General features: G+C 41.0%; 1 protein-coding gene across 1 annotated transcript in view; it reads left to right on the top strand.

Moving 5' to 3' along the window:
- The first annotated feature begins 2,676 nt into the window (after positions 1–2,676).
- LOC112069754 (extracellular matrix protein 2) overlaps positions 2,677–14,440 on the top strand; it is a 36,515-nt gene continuing 24,751 nt past the window's right edge. The window contains exons 1-5 of the mRNA XM_070438686.1: positions 2,677–2,732; positions 2,806–3,270; positions 3,463–3,677; positions 4,468–4,683; positions 4,793–5,003. Coding sequence (XP_070294787.1) covers positions 2,940–3,270; positions 3,463–3,677; positions 4,468–4,683; positions 4,793–5,003 — 973 coding nt within the window. The 5' untranslated portion in view covers positions 2,677–2,732; positions 2,806–2,939. The remainder of the gene's footprint in view (positions 2,733–2,805; positions 3,271–3,462; positions 3,678–4,467; positions 4,684–4,792; positions 5,004–14,440) is intronic.

Here is a 14,440-nt window from a genome sequence, read left to right as displayed (position 1 = left end):
GAGGGTTGAGAAGAGGGAGGGAGATGAGGTGAGAGGAAAGATTGGGAAGACTAGAGTTGTGGTTTACTGCATGTTCTTGTCAGACAGTCAAATTTAGGTTTGTTGTCTCGTGTCTCTCCAATGTTTACTCTGGTAAGTCACCTCAGGACAAGCATCTGTCTGTTTGAGTGTTTACTGTAAAAAGAACAACACCTCTGTCTGCTCCCAAATGGACCTTTTGGACTGGAGGTCTGGATGGGCTGGGATTGTCACCCTCTCTGACGTTATAGGACTAGTCGTTAATGCACGCACACACATACACACGCACAAACACATGCACACACAAACAAAAATCACACAAATGCACTCTTGTGCACACACACTCAGTCACTCACTCAATCAGTCAGTCAATCTGTCAGTCAGTCATTCAATCAGTCAGTCATTCACTCAGTCAGTCATTCACTCATTCACTCAGTCAGTCAGTCACTCAGTCAGTCAGTCACTCACTCACACTAAATATGGGCATGTAGTGGCTGGGTTGGTTTTTGACCTGGGACTCCTCTAGAATATCATATAGGCTTTATATTCACATCATTTGATATTTCTGTAAATTCACACCTTGTAACCCTGCATAGCTGTTGTCTGTGATATACAGTGTGGGATGAATATACACACATTGTAAAGATGCTTGTGTGTGTTGCTGAGGTTGTAACAGATGACGTCTGAGCAAGCGCCTGGCAATGACATATACACATAGCTAATATATATACAGTGTGTGTGTGTGTGTGTGTGTGTGTATTTACTATGCAAACAGAGAGTGGCAGTCAGCAAGTTTCACTCTGCAGTGTGAGGTTAGTCAACAGAAGTGGCACCTGCTTGGTTCAGTCAGTGTGTGTGTGTGTGTGTGTGTGTGCTGTATATATGCAGAGATTGTATAATATGTGTGTTTGAGGGAGATGGGGTTTGTTAGCAATTGTATGTGTGTTACAGCCTTGACAAGGCTATTTTTCATTTTTAAAGTGGTCTTACCTCTCTTCGTAGATACTGTAGATGCCAATGGAAGGAGGCCAGACATGGGTGACTCCAACGAGAGCAGATACTGTCTGCTTTCTCTTATGTAGGCACAGATCCAGGATCAGTTTGCTCAAAGAACGCAAAACTGACACAGGAGGTTGGTGGAACCTTAATTGGGGAGAATGGGCTTGTGCTAATGACTGGAATGCAATTAGTGAAATGGTGCCAAATACATCAAACACATGGTTTCCATGTTTAATGCCATTCCATCTGCTCCGTTCTGGACATTATTATGAGCCGTTCTCCCCTCAGCAGCCTCCTGTAAATACTGACCATAGAGTCTGAGGGCAGCTTCATCCTTACTCCATATGTCGACCAGGAACACCTGGTCGACATAGACAAACCCATTTGTCTATGACAGACAAAACAGCATGACAGACCACTGTCTCCTGCAAACACAAATTATGTCATCACCATTGTGTGTAAGATCATTTCTGACTATTTCCCTCCCTACTTCTCTTTCTAGTTGCCCCCTTCCTGTCTCTCCCTCTCCCCAACTGTTTCTTTCTCTCTCTCCCCCTCCTCTCTCTCTCTCTCCACACCTCTCTCAATCTCCCCATCTCTCTCTTTAATGTATATCCCTACCTCTCTCACTCTCTCCCCCCACCCATCTCTCTCTTTCTCTCTCGCTCTCTCTATCTCCCCACCTCTCTCTCTCTCCACCCAGGTGTTTGTTAGTTTAAGGCAATGAGGACAGGACTAGAGAGGGCAGGAGAGGAGGGGTGATCTGTGTTTTCTGGAGAGATGAACGAAGGCCTTTGTTTAGAATGTGAGAACATACTTTTTCCCCTCTCTCTCACTCTCCCCACCTCTCTCTCTCCTCTCTGTGCACTCCTCCTTCTCCTCTTCCATCCCCTCTTTTCTCACTCTCTATCCATTCTCACCTCTCACTTTTAGTTCTGCTGGTACAGTATCCTCTGGGGAGTGTGCTTAAAGAGTCGGGAGTCTCTTGGGAGTTCTGTCGTCCACGTCTCCTCTTCTGCTTCGCAGGTTTATTCTTTGCCTGATTTTTGCTTCTGGAGGTGCTGCCATACTCAGGAGGATCTTTGTTACTTCTCTTTACTCCAAGACTGGACAGGAGGTGGTTTCAGAAACACAGCCCAGGTCTCAAATATTTTCCTTGTCAATAGTAATTTTTTTCTTGGACTATCCTAGTTAGTTTGTCTTGGACTATTCCAGTTAGTTTGTCTTGAACTATCCCAGTTAGTTTGTCTTGAACTATCCCAGTTAGTTTGTCTTGAACTATCCCAGTTAGTTTGTCTTGAACTATCCCAGTTAGGTTTGTCTTTGAACTATCCCAGTTAGTTTGCCCTTGAACTATCCCAGTTAGTTTGTCTTGAAACTAAGTCACAGTTAGTTTGTCTTGAACCTATCCAGTTAGTTTGCCTTGAACTATCCAGTTAGTTTTGTCTTGAACTAGTACAGTTAGTTTGTCTTGAACTATCCCAGTTAGTTTGCCTTGAACTATCCCAGTTAGTTTGTCTTGAACTGACAGTTAGTTTGTCTTGAACTAGTACAGTTAGTTTCTTGAACTATCCCAGTAGTTTGCCTTGAATATCCCAGTTAGTTTGTCTTGAACTATCAGTTAGTTTGTCTTGAACTAGTACAGTTAGTTTTGCCTTGAACTATCCAGTTAGTTGTCTTGAACTAGTACAGTTAGTTTGTCTTGAACTATCCCAGTTAGTTGTCTTGAACTATACCAGTTAGTTTGTCTTGAACTATCCCAGGTTAGTTTGCCTTGAACTATCCCAGTTTAGTTTGTCTTGAACTATCCCAGTTAGTTTGCCTTGAACTATCCCAGTTAGTTTGTCTTGAACTAGTAGTCTTCAATCCTGGGTTTTGGATTTGACCAGCCGTGGGCTCAGATCCAGAAACCTGACGTGGCGATGCTGAGATTTTGGGTTCTGTGTCTGTCTGTGAGTGTTCTCAGTGTAGGCGTTCTAACTCTGATCCCCCAAAAACACGAGATAGAAAATGAGGTACAACATGACGTGGAACATGTGCGTGGAACACGGACCGTGGAACATGAAGCGAGGGAACCCGATAAAATCAATGCAGAGACTCTAGCAACCCACCAACCTGCCACATACACTCCTAAAATGGACACACATGCCACAGTCCCAACTCTGACAGACATACCTCTTACAGAAACAACTGTGATAGGTACAGCTATTACGGAGTCAGACGTACCTGTGGTCGCCACATTTCTTTCATCAGGTGAGTTATTCTCTKTATGCCTCTTCTATGCATTCTCTGAGTACACTCTATAGTTGACATAGCTGTCCGTAAAAAGCCCATTGCAATCCACCAAAACAGTGAGGATTTTAAGAGTCTAAATCCTTGAAATGTCCTTTATAAAATATATTTTAACCTTAATCTCTAATTCTAAAATCTAAGTGTCTCTCTCAGCCCTACCCCTCACCTCATTACCGTATGATGAAGAAGGCAGGGTTCAGGAAAAAGGCAGGGAGGACGAGAATCCAAGAATTGAAGAGGAGGAGGAGAAGGGGAGAGTGAGGGATGAGCAGATGAGAAAGGACAGAGAGATGGAGGCGAGCAGAGGGAGGAGAGGAGTGACGGGAAGGAGACATGCAGCAACTGTAGAGTCCACTGCATACAGAGTGGTAGGTATACAGACCTCTTCAATTCTCCTTTATTGACGCACCGTTTTTTTGCATTGGATGCTTCTTAATCCACCGCATCCGCCAATGTAACATTTCCACATCTGCGGTGAAAGGTGGCAGAGCTAGAGCGGTGTTTGTCAGACCATGAGACATCCCGAAAATCGGTCTTCTCACGAATACGTCTGTAGCGTCCGAACGGTTTGACCTACAAACTATTCTGACCACTCCATGGAAAGGGGACACCCACAAGTGTCAGGGGACTCATCTGAAGTCGGTAGAGTTGACGTGAAAACTTCTGTAGCGTCCAAACCATTTGGTCTACACTATGGAAAGGGGAGATTCTCACGAACACGATGGTGTTCTCCGTTTTGCTCTATGACCCCCACACGTGTCACAGGACTTTTCTGAAGGTAACCGGTACTGGTTAAAAAAAGTATGAAGGTAGTTTTGTGCCAACCCCAAAAAGGGGTTAAATATGTGTGTAAAAAAACTAAATATATTTCCTGAGCTTTCTTATCTCTCCTAGATGTAGGACAGACACTTTAAAACCTTGTTTCTTATGATATATTTTGTCGACTGTCTTTATGGCCATTTATGAATGTGTTATTCAATGCGTTTCTCTGGGCTATAGTAGCAAAGGCCAAATTCAATATTTTATCAAATAGTAAAAAATAAAAAAAAACGATTCATAGTATGACCATCTTAAAACAATTCCATATGTCAGCTTAGAACCTTTTAAGAATTATTCATCCTTTTCTATTGGTTCTTCCTTTTCCCTCCCCTCATGCAGGCAGGTCTGGGGCGCCCCCTACCTGGCTGGAAGAAGCGAGGCACAAATGGGGGAGCTGAACAGGAAGGTATTCTCAGGACCATACTAAAGGAACTACACAGTGATAAGGACAGACTGATGGACACAGAGAAGGCAGAGGAAGAGGAAGATGAGGAGGAAGAAGAAGACGACGACGATGAAGATGAAGATGATTCTGAAGAGGAGGAAGAGGAGGAGGTACGGGATCGTAATGAACAGGATCCTTTCATCAGGCAAAGCATGATGATGACAATAATGATGATGATGATTATGATGATGATATGATCATTTTTATTTGTATTACTAGGAGGAAGAGGAAGAGGAGGAGGAAGAAGAGGGGACAGAGTCTCCCACCAATCAGACAGTAGCAAGGACCAGCTTCACAGAGTCTCTCCCAGGGACGTGTCAAACGTCTAAAGGACAAATAAGCTGCAGGGGTGTTGGCATGAATCACCTCCCAATCATCACCGACCTTGGGGTCACGACCCTGGACCTGGCAGGTGAGGGGGTGGGCGGGAGTAATATGAAATGAGTGTTGTAAAAGGTAATATGTACTGTATAAAATCATGTATTGTGTATCTGACATTAGTGAGTGTGTATATCAGTGTGTATATTAGTGAGTATATTAGTGTATATCAGTGAGTATATTAGTAAATATATTAGTGTGTATATTAGTGAGTATATTAGTATGTACAGTTGAAGTCAGAAGTTTACATACACTTCGTTTGGAGTCATTAAAACTCGTTTTTCAACCATTCCACAAATTTCTTGTTAAAACTTCTTATGGCTGAAGGTGCAGTATTGAGTAGCTTGGATGAAAGGTGCCCATATCAAACGGCCTGCTCCTCAGTCATAGTTGCTAATATTTGCATATTATTATTAGTATTGGATAGAAAACACTCTAAAGTTTCTAAAACTGTTTGAATTATGTCTGTGAGATTAACAGAACTCATATTGGCAGGCAAAATCCTGAGTTGAAATCAAAACAGGAAGTCAGAAATCTGAGCTTGTATGTATTCACCAGAGTCCCTAATGAAATCCCCTTGAGATATGAATGATTGTGCACTGCCTATGGGTTCCACTAGATGTCAACCAGCAATAGAAAATATAATGAGACTTCTATGATGTTGTGGGAGAGAATGATAGCAGAATCAGTCAGGTGTCCATCAAGCAGCCATTTTCTGATCATGCTTTTTCCTCATGGTACTCACTTGCGTTCCATTGCTCACGAAGACAAGAAAGAATACTCCRGTTGGAACTTTATTGAAGCTATATGTTAAAAACATCCTAATGATTGATTCTGTACTTAGTTTGAAATGTTTCTTCGACCGGTAATATCACTTTTTGAAGTTTTTGTCCGATATAACGCTGACCAGAATTAGCGTTTGGATATGTAAACCAGACGCGCTAACAAAAGAAGGTATTTGGACATAAATAACGGATTTTTTCGAACAAAACAAACATTTATTGTGACCTGGGATTCCTGGTGTGCTTTCTGATGTAGATCATCAAAGGTAAGGGAATATTTATCAATATTTTCTTGTTTATGTTGACGCCATCTTTGCGGCGTGTGGTGTTTTACTTTTGAGCGCTGTCTCAGATTATAGCGTGGTTTCGTTTTCCGTAAAGTTTTTTTGTAATCTGACACAGCGGTTGCATTAAGGAGAGGTATATCTATAATTCCATGTGTATAACTTGTAATTATCATCTATATTTATGAGTATTTCTGTTGAAACGATGTGGCTATGTAAAGTCACTTGATGTTTTTGCCACTAGTGAATCTAGTCGCCTCAATGTAAACTCAGATTTTTTTATATAATATGAATTTAATCAAACAAACATGCATGTATTGTGTAACATGAAGTCCTATGAGTGTCATTGATGAAAATAATCGAAGGTTAGTGATTCATTTATCTCTATTCTGGTTTTTGTGAAGCTATCTTTAGCTGGAAAAAATGGCTGTGATTATTGTGGTTTGTGGTGACCTAACATAATCGTTTGTAGTGCTTTCGCTGAAAAAGCCTATTTGAAATCGGACACTTTGGTGGGATTAAAACCAAGATTACCTTTAAAATGATATAAGACACATGAATGTCTGAGGAATTTTAATTATGAGATTTCTGTTTTTGAATTTGGCGCCCTGCACTTCGACCGGCTGTTTGTCATATCGATCCCGTTAACGGGACTGCAGCCATAAGAAGTTTTAACAAACTTAAGTTTTGGCAAGTCGGTTAGGACATCTACTTTGTGCATGACACAAGTCATTTTTCCAACAATTGTTTACAGACAGATTATTTTTTTATTTCATTTTTATTTCACCTTTATTTACCAGGTAGGCCAGTTGGAACAAGTTCTCAATTACAACTGCGACCTGGCCAAGATAAATAAAAGCAGTGCGACACAAACAACACAGAAGTAACAGATGGAATAAACAAACGTACAGTCAATAACACAATATAAAAATCTATATACACTGTGTGCAAATATAGTCAAATTAAGGGAGGTAAGGCAATAAATAAGCCATAGTGGTGAAATAATTACAATTTAGCAATTAGCAACAGTGATAGATGTGCAAGTAGAGATACTAGGGTGCAAGGAGCAAAAAATAAATAACATGGGAATGAGTAGTTTGGGTGGGGCTATTGTACAGAATGGGCTGTGTAACAGGTGCAATGATCGGTAGCTGCTCTGACAGCTGATGCTAAAGCTAGTGAGGAGAGATAAGACTCCAGCTTTCAGTGATTTCTGCAATTTGTTCCAGTCATTGCAGCAGCAGAACTGGAAGAAAGTGTGCCAAAGGAGGAGTTGGCTATGGGGATGACCAGTGAATGATCTGCTGGAGCGCGTGCTACGGGTGGTGTTGCTATGGTGACCAGGGAGCGGAGATAAGGCGGGCTTTACCTAACAAAGACTTATAGATGAACCTGGGCCAGTGGGTTTGGCGACGAATATAAGCCGAGGGCCAGCCAACGAGAAGCATCATCTGGTCGCAGTGGTGGGTAGTAATGGGGCTTTGGTGACAGAAAACGGATGGAGACTGTGATAGAGCCTACATCCTCTACCCAAGAGTAGAGTTTGGTAGCTATATTTGTAAATGACATCGCCGAAGTCAAGGATCGGTAGCATAGTAAGTTTTTACGAGGGTATATTTGGCAGCATGATGAAGACTTTGTTGTGAAATAGGAAGCCGATTATAGATTTAATTTTGGATTGGAGATGCTTAATGTGAGTCTGGAAGGAAAGTTTACAGTTGTCGTGTCTTTGGCATCATTAAAATGAAGACTWATTTTTATCAAATAAATTCTCTGTAATTATTATTACGTGATTAAACTAACTTAATCATGTAAATGTAATTAACTAGGAAGTCGGGGCACCAAGGAAAATATTCAGATTACAAAGTTATAATTTTCCTAATATAACTTTCAGATATTTTAATATCTGATCAATTCGTTTTCTAATTAATGAATTGTTCTTTACCTCACGTTAGTCTCATTCCAAACGTCGTAAATTGTTGGTTAYCTGTACGAACCCAGTCTTCACTATGAATCATCCAAACATCAATTGTCTTAAATCATTTATTTACTAACTAAATAATCACAGAAATGCATAAACAAACAGTAGATATAGTTACAAGGAAATGATAGCGGAGTKTCCCTAGTGGGATAAACCGGTATCGCGGCTTGGTGGACAAAATGGAAGTGGGGGTTGACTGAGAAAGGCGGGAATTATGCAAATGAGTCACTACACACTTGATAACTATATTAATTAAAATGCTAATCCTTTGCACATGAACGCTCACTCATTCGGGAATAACTGCAATCAATATATATTTACGCTAAGTGTGTCGTCGTGATCTCTGTTGGAATCGTCCGTCTTTCTGTTGGAGAGTTCGTCTGATCGTCTCTCGTGGTTAGAATGGATACTTTAGAGTCCCATTTCAGAAACGTTCTTGTAGAATAGATGTTTCGGCGGTTGTCGGTCTTCGCATTCAATGGTATAGAATTCCTAGCTGCAGACTAGTAATTAGCATCAAAGATTTGTTCTTATTCTGTCAGTATCGATAGTCTCGTGGTATGGTTAAGAATTCAGCAATCTACTCAAACCTTAGCCCTCTCGGTTATCRAGGTAAGCTGGTCTGAAGATGATTCTCCAGGTGGTGGTTATATTCGGAAGAGCAGAAAAAGGCTGTCCCATGACGCCAGATCAATATCTGTGCTCATGGGGCAGGCCAATGACTTAGTTAACTTTAAAGGGAATTGGGTTCCCTTTCATGAAACAGTTTATAATCATATTACATCATTTCACAAATAGTTTCATCTTTACTCATTCATTTTATACAACATTTAGATGCAAGCCTCATAACTGAGACTCTTGTATAAACAGAGTTATGGTAATGTGGCTATATTGTCTCTCATGRGTTTCACAAACATTAAACGAAATGGCCCGGTCGAGCTGGATTCTTCCCCGACCGTGTACACCTTCTACAAAACATGTACRTTGTTCAGTTCTCAAGTTCTATGCTGGAGAAGAAGTTACTTTGTTCTCCTGTGAAACCTTCTCTCTCTCTATACTGTCTGGCCATGAGGAAGAGAGTCTCCTCCAGGAATTTACGACCTGAGATAACAGTAGCCTGGGTGTAKGCGAGAGAGAGAGTGGTAGGCACGCTATACCCAAAGAGGGCCACGTCATGAMACAGTCTAACCAGACACCTAGGTATTTGTAGTTGACCACATATTCTAAGTCAGAACCATCCAGAGTAGTGATGCTAGATGGGCGGGTGGGTGCGGGCAGCGATCGGTTGAAGAGCATGCATTTAGTTTTACTTGCATTTAAGAGCAGTTGGAGGCCACGGAAGGAGAGTGTGTATTTCACTTATAACTCACTGTATCACAATTCCAGTGGGTCAGAAGTTTACATACACTAAGTTGACTGTGCCTTTAAACAGCTTGGAAAATTCCAGAAAATTATTTCATGGCTTTAGAAACATCTGATAGGCTAATTGACATAATTTGAGTCAATTGGAGGTGTACCTGTGGATGTATTTCAAGGCCTACCTTCAAACTCAGTGCCTCTTTGCTTGACATCATGGGAAAATCAAGAGAAATCAGCCAAGACCTCAGAAAATAGAAATAAATGTAGACCTCCACAAGTCTGGTTCAATCCTTGGAGAATTTCCAAACGCCTGAAGGTGCCACGTTCATTGTCTGTACACAATAGTACGGCAAAGTATAAACACCATGGACCATGCAGGCCGTCATACCGCGCAGTCTGTTTCCTAGAAGATTAAAGTGACTTTGGTGTGAAAAGTGCAAATCAATCCCAGAACAACAGCAAAATGGCTTAACAAAGTCAAAGGTATCGGAGTGCCATCACAAAGCCCTGACATCAATCCTATTAGGAAACTTTTGGGCAGAACTGCAAAGCGTGTGCAAGCAAGGAGCCTAGCAAACCTGAACTCAGTTACACCACGCCCAAGTTAAACAATTTAAAAGGCAATGCTACCAATACTATTTGAGTGTATGTAAGCTTCTGAACCCACTTGAATGTGGATGAAAGAAATACAAGCCTGAAATAAACCATTCACTCTACTATTTTAAAAGTAAAGCTCCGCCTTATCTCAAGCTCACTGGTCACGATCACGACACCCACCAATAGCACGTGCTCCAGCAGGTATAGTTCACTGGTCATCCCCCAAAGCCAACACCTCCTTTGGCTGCCTTTTTCCAGTTCTGCTGCCAATGATTGCTAGGATTAAATGTCAGGAATGTGAAAAACTGAGTTTAAATGTATTTGGCTAATGGTATGTAAACTTCCGACTTCAAACTGTATATTAGTGTATAATTAGTGAGTATATTAAATGTATATGTCAGTGTATATATTAGTGGAGTATATTTAATGTATTGTCCAGTGTGGTATATTAGTGTGCATAGTTGGTGTATATGTCATGTGTATAATGTCAGTGTGTAATTAGTGTGTAATATTATGTGTATATAGTGTAATTGTCAGTGTAATATTAAGTATGTAAGTGTATTAGCGTGTATATGTCCATGTGTATATAAGTGTATATATTAGTGAACGTATATTAATTGTAAAGTTAGTGTGTATATTAGTGTGCATATTGGTGTAATATGTCACTGTGGTAATATGTCCAGTGTATATATTAGTGGTGTAATATATTGTGTATATTAAGTAGTAATAGTCAAGTGTAATAATATTAGTATTTACAGTAATATTTAGAGTGTATATTTAGTGTCATATGTCAGTGTGTATATAAGTGTCTATAGTTAGTGAGTATATTAATTGTAAATGTTAGTGTGGATTGGTACCTCTATAGTGTGTGTCCTGACAGAGAACACATCAGTCTTATTGCCTCGCGGGGTTTCTCTGGTCTTCCCAACCTGGAGAAAGATAGATCTGAGCAAAAACGCGACCTGGATGACGACTCACTCAGCCACCACGACTCTTCTCTGTAAGTCCACACAGTTTTTCAGACCACCCAACCATGTTGTATGATAGCAACCTGCTGGAGGAGTAAGGGTTGGGGGTTTGAGATCTCTCGAATGCATCTCGAAATGACCAGGGCAGTCCTGCATGAGTAGGCATAATTCCTATAATAGTAGGCTGGTGACTGCTGACAGTAACTGATCAGTACATTCCTATAACAGTAGCTGGTAAATCTGGCTGACAGTAACTGAGTCAGTAACATTCCTATAACAGTCGCTGGTAATTGGCTTTGGACAGTAGCTGAGTCAGTATCTTTCCTATTAACAGTAGCTGGTAATTTGGCTGACAAGTAGCTGAGTCAGTAATATTCCTATAACAGTAGCTGGTAATGGCTGACAGTAAGCTGAGTCAGTATACTTCCTCATAAAAACAGTAGCTGGTAATTGGCTTGACAGTAGCTGAGTCAGTAAATATTCCTATAACAGGTAGCTGTTAATTGCTGACAGTAGCTGAGTCAGTATATTCCTATAACAGTACTTGGTAACTGGCTGACAGTAGCTGAGTCATAATACTCTAATAATAGCAGCTGGTAACTGGCCTGAAGTAGCTGAGTCAGTAATATCTCTTAATAAGAGCTGGTCACTGGCTGACAGTCAGCTGAGTCAGTATAACTCTATAATAACAGCTGGTGACTGCTGACAGTACTGAGTCAGTATAACTCTATACATAGCAGTTGGGTACTGGTTGACAGTAGCTGAGTCAATATATTCTATATATCAGCAGCTGGGAACTGGCTAAACAGTAGCTGAGTCAGTCTACTCTATAAAAAGCAGCTGTTAACTGGGTTGACAGTAGCTGAGTCAAGTATACTATATAATAGCCGCTGTTAACCTGGTTGACAAGTCGCTGAGTCATTATACTCTATAATAAGCAGCTGGTAACCGGTGACAGTACGCTGAGTCAGTATATCTCTATAATAGCAGCTTTGTAACTGGCTGACAGTAGCTGAGTCTGATTTTATTAAAGCCACTGGTAATTGGTTGACAGTAGCGAGTCCAATATCATTCTATAACTAGCAGCTGGTAACTGGTTGACAGTAGCTGAGTCAGTACATGTTATACTCTATAATAGCAAGGCTGGTAATGGCTGACAGTAGCGAGTCTGGGTATTTTATAATAGCAGCTGGTAACTTGGCGTGACAAGTAGCTGAGTCTGTCACTCTATAATAGCAGTTTGGTACTGCAGTCAGTAGCTGAGTCAGTAATACTATAATAAACAGCTTGTAACTGGCCTACAGTAGCTGAGTCAGTATACTAATATTAATAGGCAGTTGGTAACTGGCTGACAGTAAGTTGAGTCAGTATAACCTCTAAATAGCAGCTGTAACTGGCTGACATGTAGCTAGTCAGTATCCTCTATAATAACAGCTGGTAACTGTTGACAGTACCGCTGAGTCAGTATACCATAATATTAGCAGTGTAACTGCTGACAGTAGCTGAGTCGTATATCTCTCTATAATAAGCAGCTGTTAACTGTTGGACAGTAAGCTGAGTCAGTAAATCTCTATAATAGCAGCTGGTAACTGGCTGACAGTAGCTGAGTCAGTACTCTATAAATAGAGCTGGTAACTGTGACAGTAGCTGAGTCAGTATACTATATAATAACAGTTGGTAATGGCTGACAGTAGCTGAGTCAGTATATACCTCTATAATAGCAGCTGGTAACTGGCTGACAGTAGCTGAGTCAGTATACCATAATAGCAGCTGGTACTGGCTGACAGTAGCTGACAGTGCAGTATACTCTATAATATAACAGTTGGTAACTGTTCTGACAGTAGCTGAGTCAGTTAATACTCCTATAATAGCAGCTGGTAAACTGGCTGGACAGTACTGAGTCAGTATACTCATCATAATAGCATGTGGTAACGTGGCTGACAGTAGCTGAGTCAGTATACTCTATAATAACAGTGGTACCTGGTTGCAGTCAGTATACTCTAATAATGCACGTGGTAACTGGCTGACAGTAGCTGAGTCCGTATACTCTATAATAGCAGCTGGTAACTGGCTGACAGTAGCTGAGTCAGTATACCTCTAATAATAGCATTGGTAAACTGGCTGACAGTAAGCTGAGTCAGTATACTCTATAATGCAGCTGGTAACTGGCTGACAGTAGCGGAGTCAGTAATACTCATAATAGCAGTTGGTAACTGTTGAGTCAGTATATTCCTATAATAGCAGCTGGTAACTTGGCCTGACAGTAGCTGAGTCAGTATACCCTATAATAACAGCTGGTAACTGTTGACAGTAGCTGAGTCAGACTCTATAATAACAGCTGGTTAACTGGCTGACAGTAGTGAGTCAGTATACCTCTATCAAGCAAGTGTTGGTAACTGGCTGACAGTAGCTGAGTCAGTATACTCCATATAATAGCAGCTGGTAACTGGTTGACAAGTAGCTTGTGTCCAGTATACTCTATAATAGCAGCCTGGTAACTGGCTGACAGTAATGAGTCAGTGAATACTCTATAATAGCAGTGGTACCTGGTTGAGTCAGTATACCTAATAATAGCAGTTGTAACTGGTTGACAGTAGCTGAGTCAGTAATACTCTATAATAGCAAGCTCTGGTAACCCGGCTGAAGTAGCTGAGTCAGTATACTCTATAATAACAGCTGTAACTGGTTGACAGTAAAGCTGAAGTCAGTATACCATATATTAGCCAGTTTGTAACTGGCTGACAGTAGCTGAGTCAGTAATACCATATAGCAGGTTAACTGGTTGACAGTAGCTGCGTCAGTATACTCCTATAATAGCAGCTGTAACTGCTGACAGTAAGCTGAGTCAGTATACTCTATAAACGCAGCCTGGTTAACGGCTGACAGTAGCTGAGTCAAGTAACTGATATAATAACAGTTGGTAACTGCCTGACCAGTAGCTGAGTCAGTATACTCCCCTATAATAGGCAAGCTGGTAACTGCTGCAACAGTAGCTGAGTCAGTAAAACCTTATAATAAGCAGCTGGTATGGCTGACATAGCTGAGTCAGTATAACTCTAGAAACAGTTGGTAACTGGCTGACAGAGCTGAGTCAGTATACTCTATAATAGCAGCCTGGTAACTGGCTGACAGTAGCTGAGTCAGTATACTCTATAATACGCAGTTTGGTAAATGGCTGAAGTAGCTGAGTCAGTTATACTCTATAATGAACAGTTGGTAACTGGTTGAGTCAGTATACTCCTATTAATAGCAGCTGGTAAACTGCTGACAGTAAGCTTGAGATCCGTATACTCTATAATAGCAGCTGGTAACTGGCTGACAGTAGCTGATGTCCAGTATAACTCTATAATAGCAGTTATGGTAACTGGCTGCAGTAAGCTGAGTCATATACTCTATAATAGCAGCTGGTAACTGGCTGACAGTAGCGGAGTCAGTATACTCTCATAATAGCATTGGTAACTGGCTGAGTCAGATATTCCTTAATAGCAGCTGGGTAACTGCGACAGTAGCTGAGTCAG

The sequence above is a fragment of the Salvelinus sp. IW2-2015 genome, unplaced genomic scaffold (genome assembly GCF_002910315.2).
Source record: "Salvelinus sp. IW2-2015 unplaced genomic scaffold, ASM291031v2 Un_scaffold1113, whole genome shotgun sequence".
Classification (NCBI taxonomy): domain Eukaryota; kingdom Metazoa; phylum Chordata; class Actinopteri; order Salmoniformes; family Salmonidae; genus Salvelinus; species Salvelinus sp. IW2-2015.
The sequence above is the reverse complement of the archived record's forward strand: the minus strand, read 5'-3'. Positions and strand labels throughout refer to the sequence as shown.